This window comes from Apus apus, chromosome 1 (assembly GCF_020740795.1).
Source record: "Apus apus isolate bApuApu2 chromosome 1, bApuApu2.pri.cur, whole genome shotgun sequence".
In the NCBI taxonomy this organism is placed as follows: domain Eukaryota; kingdom Metazoa; phylum Chordata; class Aves; order Apodiformes; family Apodidae; genus Apus; species Apus apus.
The window spans coordinates 180,386,178-180,410,191 of NC_067282.1; the positions used below are offsets into that span (position 1 = coordinate 180,386,178).

A 24,014-nucleotide genomic window follows, 5' to 3' on the forward strand; every position below is an offset into this window, starting at 1 on the left:
TAGGTGTAAGGCCAACCCATGGCTCCTTATTTATACCACCTTACATCTGGAGTAATTCCACCGATTTCAGTGATGTTACACCACATCTAAATCAGCAGAATGTGGCAATTTTTTAATTTAGGTTATTGTGAAAGCATTGGTGATAGTGAATAACAAAAAATGGCAAGAAAACTGTTTTCATTTTTGTTGGAATATTACATGAATGCTTGTTTTAACCTTTTATCTTAATAAAAGTTTCTTTCTCCTCTTATACAGGAAGGGACACCAATGTGTTAGTTTATATCAAGAGGAGGCTGGCAATGTGTGCAAGAAAGCTGGGAAGGACCAGGGAAGCAGTGAAAATGATGAGAGATGTAAGTTTGGATTTTTTTCACATGTGATGCTTAGATAACAGTAGCATAGAAATTATATTCATTTGCTTACAAGTTAGCATCTATTCCAGCTGCATGTAGCACTGCTAGTAGTAATTTTGTGTGTGTACTGTACATAAAGATGAAGTTAAGAGGTCATTTATAAGGTTGCAAAAACAACACTGTGAGGTTGTAGAATACCAGATGGATGGTAGCCCAGACAGACCGAATTTCCCATCCTGGCACATGTGTAATGATTTGATCATGAAGTTACATCACATTTTTTCTGAAGCATGTAATGGATGCCACTATCTCAGTAAATGGGTCTTAAGTATTTTGTTTCCTCCTTGCAAAGCTGCAGTTTGGCTCTGTGCGCTGTTTACATTACCCTATTCAGAACTGAGGACAGTGTTATTTATTAATGAAAAACCTATTACTGAGAAGTCAAAACCAAGTAATTAAAATGAACTTATTTCTGCTGCCTTGGGAGATGATTATATCCGTGTTTTGTAGGTGGGGAAGCTACGAAAGGTAGTCCTAAGTCAGTAAGCTACAAAACTACAAATTTGAAACACCAAACAGTAGCAATTTTGGGAATGACAGGAGGGGCAGGTATCCACATAAGGTGCTGTATATGTTTCAAGTATGTAAAATGCTCAAGTTTAGAGATAGCTACGGATGCCCAGTGAGATCCCCTGGATGCAGATTAGGAACACAGTTTTTTGAGGAGATGACTTGCCTCTCCTGAGGTAGCAAGCATATGACATAATGAGGAATGCAGCCCTGGAGTTTTGGACAGACAATAGTGAAATTGCTTATTAATTTCCTATATTCTCCTTTCTTACACTTCATTTTCCAATTCCCATGAAAGTGAGGTGGAGATGAATCTGGCAAGATGTACAGTTCTGCAAGTTAAGCTGAAGGAGCTAAATTTTAGATGCACAAAATGGAATCTCAGGCCAGAATGAAGCACATGTAAAGTATGCTTAAGGCAGCTCAGATGCATGGTCAGTGGGAGTTTTAACATAAAAAGGCAAGTGATTTTCTCTGGAGCTTAGACACTTGCATCAACAGCAGTAGGGCAAGTACTTCTACCAGCTTGGAACCCAGCATCTTTTGCTAGAACTGGGACACTCATGAATATTTTATGAAAACATTGAGCAGAATTCATCGTAATAACGCAGGTCCTCATCCTAAAAAAATCTGCCAGATGGCAAGTGGTGAGTAACTTCGATTCCTGTGTCTAGCTGGGGTTTGTCAGGCACACAACACTCTCTCCCCTGAATCGCTAGGCTCCCAGACAAAGGTGTTGAAAAAGAACTTGTCAAAAACCTAGCCATTGTACAGCTTGGAGTGTGAGAGAGAGAGATGAGGAAGAAAGACCTGGTTTTGCAGTCTTGTGGTCAGCTGGGAGAATGTTGATTTCAAAAACATTGGTTTCAGGCCAGCCAGCTCCACTGATTCTTCATGAATTTTGTTATACAGGCGCTCTGGGACAGATAACCGAAGTTTGCAGACAAACATTGGAATTCTAAGTTCTGGTGTTAATATACAAGAAAGACAGAATTTTGAATTTCATGTTCAAATGTCACACATCATAATTATGGTAGCTTCTGGAGCTTACTATGGGCTGCTGAATATATTCTGTGATTTGTAGATAGAGCTGTGTGAAACAGGTACTCTGTGAATCTGCTGTCTGCTGATGTCAGTATGCATGGTTAATTGTGTATGCAGAGCATTGGATTCAAGGACTCGGGTCCTAGATTTCTTATGCAAAGTGAGATCCAGAATGCTTTGATTATAACAAATGGCTTATTCTGTCACTACAGAGAATATTGTGTGTTCTTCAGGTTAAGCACAATGTGAATCTCAAAAGACAACAACGACAGGGAGACCCAAAGTCATTCTTTGTTAGACACTTAAGGATGAAAAATGCTCTCCTCAATAGGAACATTTTGGTAAAATGAAAGGACTGGATGTGAGACAAAGGATGGATAAAGATAGAATTTCAGCTTCTAGAGCTTCAACTCAGATCAATCCAGTATGTGTTTTTCCACATACAGACACTGAACCAAATCTTAAGCACTGAATTTAGATGCCTCTAGAGCTCTTCGTGATGAGCAAGCAGAGCTGAGAATTAGCAGGTCCCTTGATGAAATATAAAAGCATCGGTATCTCCAGGTCACAACTCCAGTACAGTGGGAGCGAGAGGAGGGTCAAGTCAGCTTTGCAGATGCTTTTCTTAGACTGACTCAGAGCTACTTATTTTTGATGAATACATATCCTCCATTTCTTCATAGAAGACATAAATAACATACTTATGAAGAAGGCTGAAGAACATGAATGTGTCATTGAAGGTTTCTATGTGATTGATGAGGGAGGAGATTAATTTATTTACTCTAAAAAAAATATGAAGAATATGTTGGCTGGGGACTGCTGAATCTAGCATCAGGGGACAGAGGGTGGAGGCCCTGTTTGTGTTTCAAGGATTGAAAACAGATTTCTCAAGACATGGAACATGATGGAAATGAAGTGTTAAGAGGTTCATGACACCATCTGGGAAATATGATTGGGATGTAGTGAGTCTTTGCCACTTTGAAAAAGTAAAAACTTTGAGAATATTTAATTCATTGCACATATGAGGCCATCTTGAGGACATTACTGATGGATTAGATTGTCTTACTTGAGTTTTATGTAAGAAAAGACTGAGGTCCTGCTTAAGACACCTTAATGGAAAGAAAGAGTTGTTGGTGACTTAAAAAAGATTTTGAGTTTATGGTTATTGTAAAGTTTTAACACTGGGCTGACAATTAAACAAATAACAGATGCTCTCTATTAACCCCCCTCTACAGGAAGGGAAAGGGGAAAGAGTAAGGGAGAGAGACTTATGATTTGGAAACTAAACTATGCACTTTATTTTCTTTTTCGTCATTATTGTTTTCATTAATGAAATATATACAAACTCACTATCATGCTCCCCCCCAGTAACGCTCATATCACCACTGAGGCTGTGGGGCAGACCCTGGGAAGAATCTTGTACTGGACTCCTGAATACAATGGCAGATGGGGATGCATGCAGGAACACCCAGATTCAGGAATGCACAAATAGGGATCAGAGGCAAAAGAATGGATGGAGTCCTCTCAGGACACCAGCCATGGATGAAGAGAGCTTGACCATGATCCCTCGGATTTATACTGTGTATGACATGTATGGGATGAATACTTTGGCCAATTTTGGGTCACCTATCCAGTCCGCTTCTCCCTATAAGAGGGTCACAGGTGTGACCCCCTTTCCTCTCATTCATTTCCAGAGCAGGAGAAGTTTAGCAGAACCAAGCAATGACTGTGGTTTCTATAGGAATAAGTATAAGCAAGTGCCATTCTGCATACCATTCTCCAGGAATAACTATAAACATCTAGAGTTATTATTAGTCCTAGAAGCAGACACTGACTGAAAACCATGCTATTAATTTCAGCAAGTGCAGTCACTTAGAAGTGATTTCACTGAAAAGTAAAATTACTAGAAAGAAAATTGGTTCTGTCCTGGGGCAAACCAGGAGTGTTTTATACTTCTGATAAGAAAATATTATTTTAAAATATTCTATTGAAGATACTTAAACCCATTTTAAAAAAACATTATTAGGTGTTTAAAATCAGGGTTGTTTTAATTTAAAAAATTGGGTAGGAATTTTTGTTGCTTCTGTGATTCATTTTGAGATAGTATTTTGGTACTGGCTTTGCTGCTTGGGTGCCATTCATTTAGCTGAGTTGAATTAATGAGTCTTATGAACCTGTAATTTTCATGGGAGCGTGTAATTGAATCATACATAGGTGTTGCTTTTACTTGTGTTTCTGATGATAATTATTTACTATGTTTGCTATAGAAACCAGCAGCTGTCACTATTTGTATATATTGAGTTAACTTATGATCTCATTTTGATTAGTGTATTGTTGGAATAATTCCACTCTAGTCAACAGAGTTATTCCAGTTTTATTCCTTTTTATACAGAGCATGATATGGTCTGTGAGGAAACTGTCCCTGAGGAGAAAGTTGACAGTGCTGGTTGTTTTATTTGTTGAGCTCATTGTGTTAGAAATATTTAAAATAGTGTGTTCTAAATTATGTTGGAAAATTTGGTATGTACAGAGGTGAAAGTCCTTAATCATGGCTGTGGGGCATCTTCAGTATTCCTTCATGTTGAATCTTAATTGTGGACAGTGTTGCAAGCTAAGTAGCTACAAGCCGATGAGCAAGGATACCCTTTTGTACCAGCTGTATCTGTTTTTTATTGATTCCCTCACCTTTACAATAGAAGAAAACAGACATGTATTTGGTTTGTGTTTGACGCTCTTCATTGATTAAAAAAGAAAGGATGTGGAGGGTATACAAAGGCACTTCTCTTTGTACTTTCTAGGCAACTGAATCAGTGACAGGCTGTGTTACTGAATTCAGGAGCAGACCATCATAGTTTATAGCTTGACTGGAATCACAGAATCACTGGAGTATCCAGGTGAAAATGTACCATGCAAGAAAGTTAATTGTCAAATAAATTTCAGCTTCTTGGGATTGTTCTGGAGAATGTTTGGACTGTGGAGAAAGCTTTCATTGAAGGGTGATGTGTCTATTAAAGAGAAGGGTGGCAGTTAGAAGGCATGCTAGTGGACAAAGTGAACAGAAGCTCTTAATCACTTCCTTTTTTCAGAGAGAAGATGAAAGAAACTCATTTTAGAGTGTCTTTTTCTCCTATCCTGTGGCCCTGCACTCCCCTGAAGACTTCTGTGTAGTACGAACAAGTATACATTTCTGAGACACAGTGGAATTGCAACTTGCCCCATGCTTTGCAGCTTTGTTTACAAACAAGTGAGGTTTAGGGAGAGAAGAGGCTCTCTGGGTCTTTCCTAGGCTCTGGAGAAGGATGAAAACCAAAACACCTTTTACGGGTCAGAAAAGTACGTTTCATTTCTTGGATCAGTCATATCTGCAGATAAATTACTCTTCAGATCACAGTGAAGTACACAGAATTCTACTTCTGTGTACCTAGCTCTGAGAACCTTTCTGAAGATATTTCAGTTGGATGTGTTTGTGTTCTTTTCCATGGCCACCTACAGTCTCTAAAAGTCACAGGAGATGCTAGGGAATTATCAGTACCTACACTGCTTATCAGTGGGCTGCATGAGAAGTTGTTTAAACACTCAAGTTGCCCTGAGCATTTAATTTTTTTTAAGAGGCTGCATGTTACTTGAAGGCTTCAAAAGGGTACTTAACCATACTAAATCAATTTTAAATGATATGGGTAGGTGGTTTTTTATCTCTTTGTGACTAGCAGTATTAGTGATTTTTGCTGGTGTGATGGTTCTGCAAATCTAACATACTTTCTTGTCATCCACTTTTGCTGGGCTTTGAATTAGGTTTTCTGTTCACTATTTTCTTGAATTCTGTATTCTTGTATGAATTGCTGATTGGGTTATGGGAATACATAGCTGGGACAGTGAATTATCAAGCTGTGTGAAAGAAAGAAGAGTACTAATTGCTAATAATGATGTTGTTCTCCCTAGCAACCAAACATCTCAACTTCTGCAACTACTTGCATAGGCAGCTACTGTTCGTCTCTCCCAGATAGTTTTGTGCTTGAGGCAGGGATTAGTGAGTCAGATACTTTGGCTTGTGTTACACAGGTGAGGTTAAGCAGACTGCTCTCCCTTGAGTGGCATTACTATAATGTGTAGCAGGTATTTAAAGTACTATTTATTAAAATTTTAAGTGAAAGTATTTCTTATTTAAATAACACCAGGAGTTATCTCATGCATTTTAGAAGAGTGCTACCATTGTGAATGGTGACATTTGCCACTCTCCACCATGGATTAGTATCTTCTTGTTCTGACACACAAGCACTGCAATAATAGCAATTGATAAATGCTGGGTTTAACATTTCTGTATTTCTGTATATTCAAATGTGATTTGTTTTGTCACAGATTCACATGTTAGGGGTTAGAACATCCCTCATTTTGACTCTTAAACAAAATGGAGACTCTTGTGATTCCCTATGGCGTTTAACCCTTTGTTTTGCCTGCATGTGACTTAGACCCTTCACTTTTTGGCGTGACTGTGATCCTGTGCAAGACCCTCAAAAACTAGAAATTTGGTGACCACTATCTAAACCCAATAATAATAATCTAAATTATGCGTTTCCAGGACTGAGATTCTATTAAGATAGAATGTGGTGTATATATATGACTATATAGGATATTGTCACATAGTCTTGGTAGGAGCCCTGGTAAATTGGACTCCTTTTTATCTGCCCTCTTGCATCACTCCATATTCAGGGATTTATATTGTAATTTAATTATGCTCTTCCATCTCTCTGGAATACCCTAACCTATTTTTGAGCTACTAGATAATTTCCTCGCTTTGATTTCAATTAAAAATCTACTTCTAAAAATATGACAAAGTTTCTGCAAAATGCACTTTGGGATGATGCTAATAAATTGTTTTTGAAGAGGGCTAAGAGTCATGCTTTATAAAATTAAAACCTTTGATGTAACAAACATTACTGTAGTTTATCTGTTCCTGCTTTTATGTAATGTGATTATTTAGTAGTAAATGTAGATACAGAATCAGCCCAAACTCTCTCAGCCTGTCTTCATAGGAGAGGTACTCCAGCTCTCAAATCATCTTCGTGGCCCTCCTCTGGACTTACTTCAAGAGCTCTGTGTCCTTCCTGTGTTGAGGGCTCCAGAATTGGACACAGTACTTCAGATGGGGTCTCACAAGTGCGGAGTAGAGTGGCAGTCTCATCTCCCTCGACCTGTTGGCCGTGCTTCTTTTGATGCAGCCCAGGATGCAGTTGGATTTCTGGGCTGCAAGTGCACTTTGCTGACTCATGTTGAGTTTTTCATCTACTGAAACCCCCAGGTCCTTTTCCTCAAGGCTGTTCTCAGTCCATTCTCTGCCCAACCTGTATTTGTGCTTGGGGATACCCCAACCCAGGTGCAGGACCTTGCACTTGGCCTTATTGAACCTCATGAGGTTGAGCCCATCTCTCAAGCTTGTTGATGTCCCTTGAACAACTTGCACTTTTCTGATTTCATGCCACAACTGCCTTTAAAATTCTCTTTATTCCTGAAATATGCATTTTTTTCAACACAGCACAAATAACAGCATTTTCAGAATTATACTCCATTAAAGAAATTAAGTCATACTCTGAAGACTTTAATCCTCCAATTAAGAGAGAACATAAAGGCTGCGTGTTCTATCATATTTCCTTAGAGTCTGCATATTCAGTAAGATATTTTTCAGTTTATTGACTCATTGTTAATCCTACATTGATGAGAACTCTTTATTACTGTGAATATTATGGAGCACTAAGACTAAACTCACATTTGCCAAATTAAAAATAGAATGTCAGCAAATTTTATGTCTGTCCCATCCCACGGTTAGTGTAAATGGGATTTGGGTCTCTTTTTTGTGACACTGAAGTTCAACCATTAAATGACATGTCAAATTCCCTGAATTCTACATATGGATAAAAGTATGTGGATCCTACTGCTAATAGTTTCCAAGCTCCGAATGAACAGGATCTGGCAGATTTGGCTTCTTAGCTTCTATCCTCTCTGACCTCTGAAAGAGTAACTGCAGAGCTGCTTCCAAACAAAACAGGGATTATTTGCCAAAAGGAATGCAGCATATGGAGAAATACATTACTTTTGCTGTAGTTAAGTAGAACTTTAATTCAGGTAGGTCCAGTGTATTTCAGATAATTTTCCATTGATGCCATGGATCATCATGAATCTCACTTACAATGAAATTACACTGGAATGAGTTGTATTTTTAGGACCAGGAGTTAGCCTAATTTTTAAGCATCTGACATTGTTAACAGAGCCTTTTGGTGTGCTAGGTTCAGATTGCTGATGTTTCTTCCCTGCTGTCCTTGCCAGGTGAGCTGGCCAGGAGAAAAACATTAGTGTGTCTTATTGGACATCAGAAAGTCAATGTGGAGTGATGTGTTGCAAAGGCCTCAAACCCACCTTCAGTCAGAGCAAAGGCATCTGAAAGCTCAGCTGTAGACAGTGAAGCCCACAGCAATGGAGGTTTCTGTTTGTCTACTCAGAAATGGCTTGGAATTTTGCCTGTTCTACCTTGTTCACTTAACTTTTTTTACACAAGTCATATACCAGAAAGCAGCTTATGCGAATTGCTTGTGAAAATAACTGTGCTGTCCATACTGTGCGCTTGATCCTTCAACAGTGGTGGACTGTTGCACCTGGAAGATGGCAGCCTCAGTCGTTCCTCTTTTAGGAGACAGATTTTATTATTTTGGGTACCTACTGTGGGGATAAGGTACACTAGAGATTAACACCGTAATAGTTTCACTTTTTGCCTTTAATTTTTCTTGTTTTCTTCTTATTATTTCTTCATTTGGAGCTGAGTTCACTTCTCAGATTTATGAGTGCATTCAGTTGAATCCATTGATCTAAAATGATTTTTGTTTCTATGTTGAGGGGATATGAGTATAAGCAGCAAGGACTGGTTGTATGCAGTGCCGGTAAAAATGTGAACATACGTACAGCCATAACACAAATGGAGAGTAAATGTATCGACACCAGGTTATATAGAAGATAATTCATTTATCCACCTCTGTATTCCCTTGAGTCACATTGTCTAGTGGTAGGCGTAAACTAGCTTAAAGCTGTTTTCTACACAAATAATGTATCATTGCTAATTGGTGCATGATGTTAATGTCATCCCAGGGACAATAATGGATGCAACAATTGAAGCTATGTTCCTTTAAAGTGTTTCAAAATTAGATCTAAATGAGAAAATGCTGATGACTGAAATATTCTTAGGGAAGGGAGTCCTCTTCAATAAAGCATTTTTGGGAGATAAAGCGTATTCCTCATCCAATAAATCAGATACGGATTTCCTTGTACCATAAAACATTTTTTGTCATCGTCACATTTTAATATCCGTCACAAAATCATTGAACCTACACCCTGCAATATGGATTGGGGTGAGTCTTGAAATATGGCCTTCTCAGGACTAGTGGTAAGATAGCCAGTTGTGTCAGACTTATTTCCAGAATTTGTCTGTGAACTTGTAATCCCAAAATATTGTTTATCTTGAAAAATTAACAATCATTAATTATCTGCAAAAGATAAGTTTCTATGTATTTGAAGCATACATATTGAATCTTTTAATGAAAAACAATTCCTCCTTCTACTCATTTATCTATTCCCCCTCAAACATGGAGAGCAATTAGAATAGAATATGAGCTAACCCAGCAGCAGGTCTGAATTTCATCACTAGGAAGTATTTTGACCAATACAAGTAGATTTGGTAGCTGTTTGAACATCTTTATATTGTAAAAGAATATATTCAGGGCCATGTGGTGTCTGTTTTCGTAAGTTTTGCTCAGGGGAGCACTGCTCTTTCATACCAGCTGAGAAACCAACTGGAATTTGACAATGAGTCTTTTAGTCTGAACTAGTGTTTATGTAAAGAGCTGTAGTGCCTTGTTGAGAAATCTGGAGTGCTGAATTTGATGATTGTCTCCTGACATCTTAAGGTGTGCAGAAAGAGGATAACAGCGTCTTCGTCTTTTCTTTTAGTGCAGTACTTGCCACTGAAAGTATTTGTCAGGTTCCAGTAAAGATGTAAAGAGAAATAAAAATTATAAGACAAACAATTTGGCAAATGTTAGTTTGTAACTTCACAGAAAATAAATCTGGGTACAATGGGAGGTCTGTGCTTCTTGGAGTCCAGGTTAGAACTCAGAACTGTAAGGGTCTGGAGAACTCAAGGGTGCGTTCTTCATCTCATATTCAGGGATAACTTACCTGTCTTTACATCTCTGTGTGGAGTATGAGCCAGCCTCCCTCTCCAACTGCTAGGATGGGGAGGGGGGAGCAGGCTCATGGTCCACCCTCCATGAGACACTATTTGGCCTGCCCTGACCACCCAGCAGGCCTCTGTTACAACCTTTGTGGTTTTATTGTGGTTTTTTTCCTCAGTGTTTCTTTTTACTATGAGACCTAAAAGATGACCTGTTATAATATACTTCCATCTAAGTGGCTTTACTTTCTGGGAACTTTTTCAAAAAACAGATTTGTACTGTCACTGAAAACTATTTGCAGTGGAAGCTCTGTACTTTTCATCCTGGCATGTCAGAGAAATGGGTTCATGTCCTCTCTTCTTTTCTCTTTTTAATAGCAAATGTACTCTTATCTGTGCAGAGTCAATGTTTGAATAGCTGAGTGGCTACTTAGAAGTGTTTTATTTTTGTAGTTGCTGTATCAGCTGAGTTTATTATAACTGAGTTGGTCTTCTTAATGTTCAGCATTTCCCAAAATAAACCTTTATTATTAGGACTTGCCTGTTTGCAGGCCTGGAAGACAGTGACCTTTATTCTGCTGCTGTCTTAGGCAGAGTTTATCACTCTGATAGAACCTAATTAAAATAGAAAAAATAATCAGTGTGTGATGTCAGTTGGAAATGGAGAACCAGAATAAGAACTTTTACTGGCCACAGTGCATCTATAACTAGCTGCAGCTCTTCCGTATTCTTCAGTGATGGAGGGAATGTTACTCCACCAGCCATTATTCATTCTCAATGAGCAGGGATAATCTTTCTTAATCCCATGAAGGGTTTTCTTTGCAATATGTTCATTCTGAACTTTAAATGACTATTTTGGTAGGTCCAGATTCTGTCATACTTTTTTTCTGCCAAGTAGTAGTTTCCTCTGTCAAAAATGCACTAGAAACTAAGTTTAAGAATGAAGAGAAGTACGTTCTGTGATGGATCTTTAACTGATGACTGCAACTATGTGGATTTTCACCTGCAGTTATTTTTCTTTGCAAGCAATGATTTAAACTTTTTATTTTATTGTAAGGTCTTTCCACTTACCTAGATAAGCATGGAGGCCTGTGATCCAGCTTTTAGCAAACCAATGAAGGAGAAAAGCCTGCAAACCATGCAGTTTTGTGTTCTTTTTCACAGGTTCTCCTCTTACCGTTGAAACTAGGAGCTTTATGGCCATCATCATGCCAGTAGCATAAAAAAGTCTGTGAGCTCTTTCAGCTGTTGTCGCAGTGATCGTGATTCTCTGTTATGGTCAGGGTAATTCTTACATTAGTTTATGCCAAACATTTGCTGAGCTTTGCATCTCTGTTTACCTGTTAAGGTCTCTGCCTTCACAGAGTGAAGAAGCTCTTGTGCATTACCTGTTTCTCATTTTCTAAAGTTCTTGGTGAATCTGTACCCCTCGTTTCAATCCTGGCTTATTTTTGTTTATGTTATCTGTTTGTGGGATTAAGATTCGCTGGTTTTCATCAGTATCTCTATATCTTTAAAGCTAGGTTTATTAAATAACAAATTTTTTTAGGTCCAGCTTAATATTTTCAAATTGAGCAAGGCTGACCTTGAATCAGTTTTTTACTTGGCTTGTTACAGTACTCCTGTTGCCATAAACCATCTCAGAGAAACTGTAAATTATAGTGTTCCCCTGCAAGTTCCTGAAGAACAGCAGCAATATCAGCTATCCTAGTTATACACTGTGTGAGACCTTTTTGTGCTGAGTCTACATGATTTAGACAGTTAAGGTATAACAATCATGAAGAATACACAAGGGAACAAGGATCTTTTAACACTTCAGTTCTTTATATAATCACTCTGAGAATAACAAAAAAAAAAATTAATCAATTCTGCAGTAAAAAACATGGATGCTTCTAGTAAGTATGGCTTCAGAAAGGAAATGCAGTAGAATATCAGCCTCAAGTCATTTGAATCTATGCAGACACTGAAACTAGCAGTGTCTCAGAACAAATACCTGGTATCTCTCAAAGGGTTAGTTCATAAAGTAAAGGCATTTATGTGTAAAAGAATTACATCATTTTAACTACACATTTCATTCAGTTTAAAATACAAGATGGATTCTTTAATTATAGTGTTAGATTTGTATGAATGTTACCTTTCCTATTGATGCTGCCTTTTTTTTTTTTTTAATATATTGGCCACAATTGCAATTGTGTTCCAAAGTACCATGATTATGGATTCTAATCTCATGTATTTGATAGTACAGTTGTGTATGTGTAAGTTTTTCTTATTTAATTTTATTCTATTTTTTTAATGTTTTTTTTTGCTAATAGGTGATGTTTGCTTACTACTGATACACATTGAGTTACATTGCTGAAGATTATTTTCCAGTTTGATAAGATAACTCTTCACTTTGAAGAAACATGTCAATTGAAGGGGAGTAATGCATTCAGGCAGCTATGTTCTTGGATTTGACTAATTGCATTCTATGCAAAGCATGCCTTGTCAAGAAACCTGACCTAATGTCCTTTAAGAGCTCAGAAATTTTTGAGAATAGTGAACTCTGGGAAAGAGTCAAGAACAAGGGGAACTGAGGGAGTTTAACCTGGTGTTGGTTATTTCAATGTATTTTGAAAATAAACCCTTTTCCATGTTAATAATCCAGTTCTTTTATATGTCACTGATTATAGCTGATGAAGGAGTTTCCTCTGCTCAGCATGTTCAACATCCATGAAAACCTGCTAGAGGCTTTGTTGGAACTTCAAGCATATGCAGATGTCCAGGCAGTCTTAGCAAAGTATGATGGTAAGTTCATATATATTTATGCTTTCTCTATATGGTGTGCAGAGAAGCCATGTTTCTAAGTTAAACTCCTAAAATTTAGGAAACATTGTAATTAAGGTCATTGGTGTGAGCTTCAAAGATCCTCTAACACAGTCTTTAATCCAAAGATTAAACATTGTGCATTTTTTCTGCTAATTTATGCTTAATTAATTGTACAAGATAGTGGTAATGCACTTAGTAGCAACTCCTCAGTGCTTTCTTTGCTTTCTGATGATGTTTAAAGAATGACCACTTAGGTTCTGCAGACTTTTTATTGCATGATATTCAAATGTTGTCTGAAGAGATTATCAGATTCCTTGTGGGCTTTTCTATGAATGTTGACTTAGTAGCTACAGGTACTTTACGAACATTGATTGATATAACTTCACAGCAGTCTAGTGAAGTAGCAGACTTCCTGTCTTATTGGGAAAACTTGGAAAGCTCAGAAGACTGGGTGAACTTTTAACAGTAATTTTCAGTATTTTTCAGCAAACATTGGTTTATGCAGCATTGCATCACTTTTTATGTTCAAATCACATCTCCTGCTGACTTCAGCTCTAGCCCGTTGAACTTGAATTCAAGACACCGGGGTCTCAAGCAGAGAAGGGACAGAGTAAGAAGCATCAGCTGGTATACTTTGTTTAGTTTAAAATAAATGAGTTTTCCTTGCATTGTGTAGAAACTTTGTGACAGAAACAGGGATACAATCCAATTCTCTTGCTCAATATTCATCAACCTTCACAGTGCCGCTCTTCCTCCTCTTCCTGCAGTCCCAGACTTTCTCACTATCCACATTCCAAGGTCTGTGACAAGTGATTCAGGAATCCTAAAGCCATCGGTTTCCTGTGTGTTACTACACAGTCCTCAGGCATCCTAAGAGAAGTCTCATTCTGTGCACTGGAGTATGGCAAGGGAGTTTATGAATAGAATATTATGTAATCATGTAACTAAAAATGAGATTATAACATGCATTGATCAAATAGCTAAATCAAGTGAAACAGCCTTAATTTTGGTGTTTCTTAACTCTTTCTCTTGGTTGATCTTGTAGCCTTTAAAATGTTCTTAATTACTAGCTCTTACAGCCTTTGTGGTGTTCTTTGAACAGAGATTTTAATGCTTGTAACTTGTAAAGTTTTTGAAAAGGTAGATGGCCATCATTTGAGGTACTGTTGTATAAATGGCTACCAGTTATGGACTCTGGAGCCTATATCCACAGTGCTTTGGCTTCTCTTTCTCTTTGATTCTTTGAAGGAATTAGCATCTTTTCCAGCCTGCCCTTAGTTGATCTTCTGTCCTATTTGTTTACTGAATTGTCTTCTCTCTTGCATGGTCAGTTTCAGCTTTCTATTGCTAGAGAGCAGTAGAATTCCTGTTCCTACCAGAGGCTCCTTGTTCAGCTGGTACTGCTCATTTCCAATTCCATTCTTCTGCCTCTTCTGTGCCAATCTTATCTTCAGGGTGGTGATGGTCATGATGCATCTCCTCACCAACTTTTCAGTTCTGTTATATTAGCAGACATCTTTTCCGTCTATCCTTTTCTCTGTGGCTTTTGACTCCTCTTCATTTGACAGTCTCTGGTGCATTGCCTGGATGCCAGAAAAGCAGAACAGTGAGAGCCCACACAGGCAGAGGTTTCCTGCTGTCTGCCCCAGTCCTTGGCCCTGTATCATCCCATGGAACAGTGACAAGGGAATGATGCGTAAGTTTATTGGAGTACTGAGATGTGTGTACTTGATGAGCAAAGAATCTTTGGAGTATATAACTGAAAAAATAGCTGAAGCTTCCACTAAATATGTGCTAATTGCTTTCTTCTAGCATCTTAAAACTTAGGAAATCAAGGAAAATTTTAGAGTCTGTGAATAGACCATTGGCTTGATACTAATATGATCGTACTGTCAAATTCAGACCCCTGCAGTAGACTGTGGCAGAGCTGAGGTTATTTAACAAAAGATACATAAGCAGCTGATTACAGGCAACAGTGCTGCTACCCGTCTAGCCTGGAATGTTTTCAACTCTTTCTGGAGTGAAATAATTCTAAGTGAAGATGAGAATGTCAGCCAGGCCCTTGAGTACTACCATCCAGTAACTGTAATGACTGTGCAAAAGAACTTGGTTGTGCCTGGTTGAATAAATCAGCAGTTAAAGCGGTAACATCAGAGTCTTTCTTGTAGCTCCTTGAATTTCACTAGTTCCTGTGATACAGGAATTCTAGCATTTTAAGAGGCAACTAAAGAGAAATGCTCGTTTTTATGCCCTAAGCACCACAGGCTGTTGGCACCCTCTAGTCTTTAATGGAGTTATGAGATAATAGCCTTGGGAAATAGCAGAACTGTGACAGAACAGGGAATTAAGCCATACACTCCCAAATCTAAACTCCCATGCCATCTGTGCTTTTGCATACTAAAGCACTGATCCCTGATTTTAAACAATACCACAGTGGCACTTTATGTCATGGAAGCTGAGAAAACTGGAAGGTGCGTTTTGTTTTCTCAAAAGCATTTGATAGAGTCAAAACTGAGATTGTAAAAAATGTAAAAAATAAGGATTTTCAAAATAAAACTCTTCTCACTTTGTCTGTTTGAACCCATGCAGGTTCAAGTCATGCTTTGCCATATAGGAACAAAGGTGTGTGTATACACTAGGTATGCACAAGGACTCAGTGAACACAGGCTTAACCAGTATAACCCTTACAGTTCATGAGTCTCAGAAGGCCCATCTCAGGGAGTCTCAGCTCATTTTAGAACTCATCAGCTTCACGTGTTGTAAGATTTATTGGAATATAAAACAATGAACTCATTTATACTTTCCTATCTGCAGTTTCTGTTGGTCCCACTCCTCTTCCTTTTTTTGACTAAGACCAAAACTGATTTATTGTATTTTGATAACATATGAACAAATTATTTCCTTGAGCAGTCTGCCCCCACCCTGGGCTAAAAAGTTGGATCACATTATGCAAAACCTCAGCCTCTGCAAGCAGACATACTGCTTTACCAAAAGCCATGTGTTAAATTGTGTTTATATTATGTACCTGGCAACAGAGCTGATGTCCATACTCATTATTCATGGAAAAAGGGCCTCATTAGTGGGACAGCATGCACTGTTGCTGAGCTACATCATTATGGTTTCAGAGTTCAGTGTCTGTCAATAGAGTGCAGATGACCTAAATGCTGTTGAGTTCTGAAAGAATTTTTGGCTCTGATTTTACACATATCCATGGTATTTACAGCAGAAGTAGCTATGGCTGCTAAAGAGACTGTTCTGGATGGAATATACTTCTGGTATTCATAGTAGATAAAGCTCTCTGCTTCTCTTTCTTTGCTTTTAAAACTGATTTTTTTCCAGTGGATAGGTCTGCTTGTTGTGATGCTTAGAACAAATGATTTATTAACTTCCCTGAGCAGCCAGTTGCTTTGATTGTTATTATCTGGTAACCTGGGCACTGTGAGAAAACTCAGACCTTTCTGGCATTTGAAAGTCAGATTTAAAAAGAATGGATGCCTGTGTATATAGTCATAGTGATGCAGTTGTTCCTCCCTAAACCTGTCCTTGCATTCCTTTTTTCAAATGACAGTGTTTTCCAGTGAGACTATAAGCTTTCTGGTTTGCACAAGGAACACTTTATACAGATTCCCCTTTCACTTACCACCTTGCAAAGAAGGAGAAAGACCGTATCACCATGTAGACAGAATCCCAACTTCAGAGTCCACTTGAGAAGATAATTTAGACTAAAGGATACATAGAAAGAAAGTGATTTTTAGAAACGGAGGGTCTCATTCTGCTCTAGGCTATAACACTTTTTTATTTGGTAACAGCGTACTTTGAAGAATTCTACAGTAGTGCCAAATCAAAATGCAGGCCTTTGAAGAAGCACTTTAGGTTTCTTGTCTTCTGTGTTTTGGAGTGCTTTCAACTCAGTGAAGTCTAAACAGTTAATGCAGATAAATCAGTTATCTAAAATCTAGCTGGTTCAGTGCTACTCTCCGTTCTCCAGTCTCCCTCTGTCCAATTTCTTCTTTTCCTTACAGACTCAGGAAATGGGTAAATTCTATTTACATTGAAATTGAAGGCATTGTAGCAAGTTGCAGATTGATGAACCCATTTCATTGAGTCTTTAGTTACATTAGCTGTGATCTCCAGAGGTTTTGCGTGTATGCATGTATGTATGTATTTGAGGTCACAGCTCCGCTCCATCGGTTTTATTACTTGACATGATTATGTTTGGTATTTTTGAGATGTTCTACCTGGTGGAGATAACTGCGTAGATGTTCTGAGTACAAGAAAGGGTTTTCTTTCGAGTTAAAAATGCAGCAAGTAACACTATGGAAGCAACCATTACCTCATGCACACTATTTTATAATCCTTTTTTTTCTTTAGTCTCTCGTAAGAGAGACCTTAAGAGAAAGTTCCTTTTAATTAAGGTCATCCCAAAGCCTAGTCTACCATCTCCAAGAGATGCAAATCAAGCAATCCACTTTGTGTAGCAGCAGTAGCAAGAAAATAGTTTGTCTTTTCTTCCCATTACATCTTTTTCAGCTTCTGCTTCTAAGAACTAGTTTCTTTCCTTCATGTCAAAATTATTTGTCACTTCAGCTAAATGTCTGCATCAGTTCTGTGCCTGTTCATGCCATCTGGTTTTTTTTTTTGCCATATGATTCTGTGATCATATAATATGATTTTTTGTTTCTTCTGTATGTGCAAATGCACAAAAAGTCTAAACTAATAATACTAATCTTACTCTTTCTAATCTCCTATAAGAGAAGTGATTCCTTCCCCTCTATGTTCATTTAGGATTGAGCTTGGTCAAATTAAAGGGGCTGACACTTGGCTGGTCACTGAGATAATTAATCTCAGCGAGAGTTGCATATGAAGGGTTTACAACCAGCAGTGACCCTCAAACTTTTTCTATAACTGAACAGTTGAAGCTAAGTTGTGGTCATGGCAAAATAAACACTTTTTGTTGCTGAAATGTTTTTTCCATCCTATCAGGGGACCGAAATCTAGGCCTTAACATGCACAGTGGCTATGTGTTTGTGTTTGGCTGGGGTGTTTCCCACCACTGAGGAAGAGTGTCAGAAGTACAGAGAATCGGAACTGCTTTGTTTTGCAAGCACAAAATAAGCATTAGGTAACCATGTTCATAATTTTGCTCCCCCCAGCATGTTTTCTGCCACACTTTGTGGAAAAATGCAATGACTATTCTCATGGGAGATAATACTACAGGATATTAGATCTTTTTGACAAAGTGTTTTTCCCCTGATGTTCACTTCGTACTTTCCTTTATTGAATTCCGTCCCATTGCTCTCACTCTTAACCATTTGTATCAGCTTAATTCACTTTATTCCTTAATGTCTGTGTCTTTATAGATGACTGCATCTCTCTTCTGTCATCGCTGATCCAGCCTGCACATACTTATTTGCTAGAGCACTTTCAATCTTTCCTATAAGCAATTTTTCCTACCACCTGTGCAAGAGCTGACAATCTAGCCTTCAGGTGCTGAAAACTGGGGGAGTTCTGATGGGGCAAGTGTTGGCCCTAGCACTTAAACACGGGAGTCTTTGGACAGGCTGAGGGAGAGAAAATCAGAGCTGGGGTTCACCATACCACAATACATGTCCTGTATTCCACCATTTTTTGTTTTGCTCCTTTGCATACCTTCTTCCAGTTTGTTGATACACTTTCAGTTACATATTTGGAAATATGTGAATGATTCCAGCAACTAAATGTAGTCTCTCTCCACTGCTATGTGAATAATATCTAGCAGTTTAACTGGAAGGATCTTACTATGTAAATTATGTCCCCAGATCAACATCTTATTTCAGCAAATATTTAAGCCCTATTAGTTTTTATAAGACCATTGATCTATCTGAAATTAAGCCCATAGGAATCTGTATTGTTGACTTGGGAATAATGTGCTTTGGGGTCAAAATAAGGAATAATTTCTGATCAATTACTTAAACAATTGCAGCATGCCTGTCTCTTCTCGTTTAAGGCCTTCTGATGACTTGGCTAGGGGATGTTGCACCGATCCGTATCCAAATTCATAATTTCTTAATTACTTGCTATTTTGTAAAAGCAATAGATCCCATGACGTAATGATGATACGTGGCATATTCTGGATATCTTGAATCAGAGCAGTAGTGATACTGTTGTTGGAAGTCTCTACCCATAGCATCTTTCCATTAGTTCACTCCCACAAGCAACTGCTTATGAAGCAAACGACCACTAAGAATTCTTTTTCCCAACCCTCCCCATAGCTGAACTGGGGCTAATCAAAAGAAAATGGTAATAAATTAAGTCTAAACTGTTTTATATTCTGTTAAAAGATACAAACAGTAAGGAAGAACCAGAGCCTTTTTAGATTGACACATCAGTTCTTAATTAGGTAAAAGTGTCCTGATGGTTTTGACAACAGAATAGCAGTCACATCTTTCAGCACATTGTGGGAGCTCCACAAGTAATCACAGGAGGGTGGGAAACAGTAAATGTGAAGATATTTTGCCAAATGGCTCACAGAGCTGGACACAGTCATTTATTAAAAACATGACTTTGGTTCCTGCAGAGGACACATCTTCTAACTCTAGTTTAGATTTGATTGCCTTGTTAAATTCAACCAGAATTATGTCCGGTTAATTATATTATGCTTTTTTCTAAAATATGGGGGTCTGTTTTTGGGGATGAAGTCTAAATTATATGAGGATTTTCAAGTATTGTAGTGAGCAGACCATGGTACAGCAGAACCAAATACAGTCTAATATGAAACAAAAAAACCCAAAACACTTTTAGAGGGGAACAGGCATGGACCTACTGAGGGTTATCTCCACAGCAACAGAAGGGTGAACATTTATATGTAATTCTACCATTGCCAAGAGACTGTAGGTATTATCCTCAAATAATTGCTGCTGGCTCATTAGGAGCATAGTACTGGAAGAGGCCTCCTGGGTGAGTCAGGTCCCCTGCTGTTGCATTCACTACATTATATTACCCCTTTCATTGGCTGAGCAAGTTCCAACCTAGAATTAGCTGTTTTGTTTGCCACTCTGTTCTACCTGGAAATCTGCCTCAAAAATTAACTTCACAGAAACCTTCTTTTAATCTGTTTGTTCTTGTGCCAACATTATCCTGCACCTAAGCAGGTCTTCTCCTTTCCTGGTGTTCCTTCTGGGTATGCATAGAGAACAGTTGTATCTTCTCTCCTACTATATTTCACTTGGATAGATACAAAAGCAATCCAGTTTTTCTCTTTACTTTTGTTGTTCTTGACTATGGGTAATGAGAGCTGAACACAACATTCCTTGAGAAATACCATTTCTTCTGAAGTAATGACTCAGGTGATGTACCTGAGCCTTGCTTCACCTCACCGCATTTCCCTTCCTTGCAGATGCCAGCAGTTCATTGAGGATCATCCTGCACTCTAGATGCACTGATATTTCCAGCTCAGGAGCACTTGCTTCCTAGTAAAAGATACTGTTTTGTGAGATGGTGTTTTATTTTAGTGTATTTAATCCTGTGTCAGGCTCACTTCCTACTGTATGGTATCTTAATCTCTTAACCAAGAATTGTAATCATCCTCACAATGTGGTCCATGCGACTTCCACTAAACGTTCTCCATTCAAGTACCAGTGATCTGAGGCAGAAACTAGCCTTTATACTTGTGGTTAGAGGGTTTTCTTGTGTTGAGCGGTTCACTGTTTAACCTCATGGACTGTGTATTAATGCCTGAATTGCTGTTTTATTGCTGTCATTCTGGCTTTTGCTGGCATACATGCTTTCTTTGATGGAATTGAGCCAGCAGCTTTTATCAGTGTAACAATTGCTTTCCCTCTGCTGCATCGGTTATACACTGCAGACCTCTTGATTCCTCCTAGCTTTAAACAGACATAAAAATTAAGTGGTGCTCTTACTATGTAATTCTAAGAAGTTCAGGCAAACATTATCTTCTTGTTCTTCTTTTTTTTTCTATGTGGAGTTTGACATTTGATTGAGAAAATGTATTTCCAGGGACTTCTATCTAGGTAGACCTGTTGTTCTGTGTTGTGTATGCAAAATTTTCTAAAGGTTAGATCCTGAACCAATGTTAGTAGGTTTGAACTGGTGCAGGGGAAGTTATTTCCCTTGAGGTAGCGGTGGCTTGATGGCCCAGAGAAACACTTACAGGTAAGGGGGAAATAATGTCGAGTTGTTGGAGCCCTATGAGGAGAGGCTGAGGGAACTGGGGTTGTTTAGTTTGGAGAAAAGGAGGCTGAGGGGAGACCTCACTGCTGAAAGGAGGTTGTAGGGAGGTGGGAGTTGGCCTCTTCTCTCAAATGAATAATGACAGGACAAGAGGAAATGGCCAGAAGCTGCACCAGGGGAGTTTTAAACTGGATATTAGAAAGAATTTATTTACCAAAAGAGTTGTTGGTCACTAGAACAGGTTGCCAAGGGAGGTGGTAGAGTCACCATCCCTGGAAGTATTTAAAATAAATGTAGATATAGTGCTTAGCAACATGATTTAAGCACTGAACAGGTAAATTAGGTTATGGTAGGGGGATTTAGGTTGTGGTCGGACTTGATGATCTTCAAGGTCCCTTCCAACCAGGATGATTCTATGATTCTGTTTACCATTTGAAAACTCTGTAAGTGACAGTACATAATTGGTTTTCTTGTTTTGGGTTCTTTCAGTTCCTCTGTCTTTCACTCCTTTTTTAGTGTGAGGGTGGTAAGACACTGGAACAGGTTGCCCAGGGAAGTGCTGGAAGCCCCATCCCTCCTAGTGGTCAAGGCCAGGCTGGATGGGGCTCTGAGCAACCTAATCTAGTGGGAAGTGTTCCTGCCCATGCAAGGGGTTGGAACTAGATGATCTTTAAGGCCCCTTCCGACTCAAACCATTCTATGATTCTGTGATTTTGTGGTTTGATGAATAAGGTTTATACTGAAAGATAGAGAACAGTATGTTCTGAAAACAAGTAATTTCTCTTCACTGGAAATAACTTTTAATGTTAAGGAAAACCTGGTATAAGCAGAGTTACTGAAAGTGCTTATAAGTAGTTTCTCCTCTTGTCATTAAGGATTTGCTCATATCTGTGCCTGTAGCTTCTATTAGTGGAGTAATTAAAATATCTATCACCCAGACTGCTTTGCATGCTGTTTTTCTTAATTACTTTAGTCACTGCAATTACATACTCCAGTGAAATTATAGTTGGAAGATATTAGAGGGAAACTTCCAATGATCTATATATCTCATAGTTGAAGTGCAAGTGCATAAAAAGACAATAGAGAGGATTTAACAGGTAGCATTTTGCAAATTGCCTCAGTCATTCTGGCAATGTTTTTTTGTCCGTCAGAACAGCGTTCTGCCTGATTGCTTGGTTGTTAGTAATGATGGTTACTTCTGAGGTGCGACTTGCTTGTCCTCTTTAACTCCTTTCTGGAGCCCTGTCTTGCAAGGCACTGAATTTGTAAATCACAACTTTCTCTTCACCCTAAACTTACCAAGCTCTGTGGTAATTTCTTCTTTCTAATCAACTTTAATGACAAAATGAGGGACAGATAGTTTCTTAGAACAATAGGGAGATGAGCTGCTCCCACTGCCTTGTGTTTACTACATGTGTATTTGCTGTTTACTATAGGAAGTTATAATATTGCAGTGTGCAGAAGTGTTTGCAGAATCCAGCCTTTAGTGGAAATTGGTTTGGGTTTGTTGGTTTTTTTTTCATTTAGCAGTAATCTTTAGCTTTTTAATGCTGAAATATTTCAGTCACTATACACTATGTGTCTCCTGGGTAGATTACTAGTGTGGAAATCAGTTCTTCTCTGTAACAGTGGGAACAAATCTATAACTCAAGTCTGTTAAGCAGCATTTCTTTCTACCTTTTGGATATATTACGCCAATCTACAGGTAGAGAACAGATATAAACTAAGTTGAACTAATGGGTTAAGTAAGGTTTATGGCTACTGTGTGTCTCTGGAACAGCATAAAATGTCCAGGGACTGTCTGGTTAATATTTTAGCCCAAAAATTTCCTTTAAGAGGCAAAACACCTTATTTTACTGCTGATCTTTAACTGCAATAAATCTAATGGTTGTTTGCTGCCAAGTCAAATCCACTATTACTTAAACAGTTGTCTTAACTTGTATAGCTGCAACATATTCATATCTGACAGCTCCTTCTTAATGAAAACAAGGGGAGTGAATAAGATAGCCCTCAGCTATTACTTACATATTTTGTGAACTATGGAAAAATTCATGTATTCCACATTATCTATATATTTATGTATGAAGTAATTAATTCTTTCATTATGTCTCTGTCATGTCATTCTTTGAATTAGTTCTCTAATTAACCCAGTTGCTGCTTAAATGGCAGTTCCTGTTGTCATTAGCATAGGTTTTAAAGACTGTATATTGGGTAGAAAGTTAAAAATCCATGTAACGTGGGAGTACAAGTGCCAAGATCAGAAAGTATCTGAATTCACATAATAATTTTGCATGTGCCATTCCTACTCTGAAATATCAATTAAACACTCTTCTTTCTGCAGACTTTTAAATCCTCTGATGTTTACTTTTTTTTTTCAACAGATATAAGCTTACCAAAATCAGCAACAATATGCTACACAGCTGCATTGCTCAAAGCCAGAGCTGTCTCTGACAAGTAAGTGCATAAGAACCACTGTCTAGTAAAATTCCTGATTTAACTCAAGATTTCTCTTAGCTGAGCCCACACCCTAACAATCTGCTGGATTAGCAGGAGAATTCCGTCCTGCAGTAAATTTATAAAATGACTTTACATGTAAGAAAAATTTGTAGTGGTCAAACATTGCACTTGAAATATTACAGAAGAAGAAGAGAAATAACGTAAATTCAAATGGTTTCAGTTTTATGTATACTATCTGGGTGAGCTTTGGCTTCCTACATAGTATAATGAAGATGCAACTAAAAGGTGTTGTGTGGCTGAAGCTCTTCAACTGTGTACAAACCTGACCACAACAAGGTAATTAATAAATGTGGTAGTGATGTTGTCAGAATACTTCCCATCTACTTTAACAGCAGCAGGTGGAT

At 38.2% G+C, this 24,014-nt stretch overlaps 1 protein-coding gene across 6 annotated transcripts in view; it reads left to right on the forward strand.

Annotated features, from left to right (window-relative positions):
* Window positions 1-24,014, forward strand: part of ST7 (suppression of tumorigenicity 7) — a 149,001-nt gene that overhangs the window by 103,709 nt on the left and 21,278 nt on the right. For all 6 annotated transcript variants that reach the window (XM_051619526.1, XM_051619501.1, XM_051619516.1 and 3 more), the window contains 3 exons: window positions 256-353; window positions 12,849-12,963; window positions 23,535-23,607. In XM_051619526.1, coding sequence (XP_051475486.1) covers window positions 256-353; window positions 12,849-12,963; window positions 23,535-23,607 — 286 coding nt within the window. The remainder of the gene's footprint in view (window positions 1-255; window positions 354-12,848; window positions 12,964-23,534; window positions 23,608-24,014) is intronic.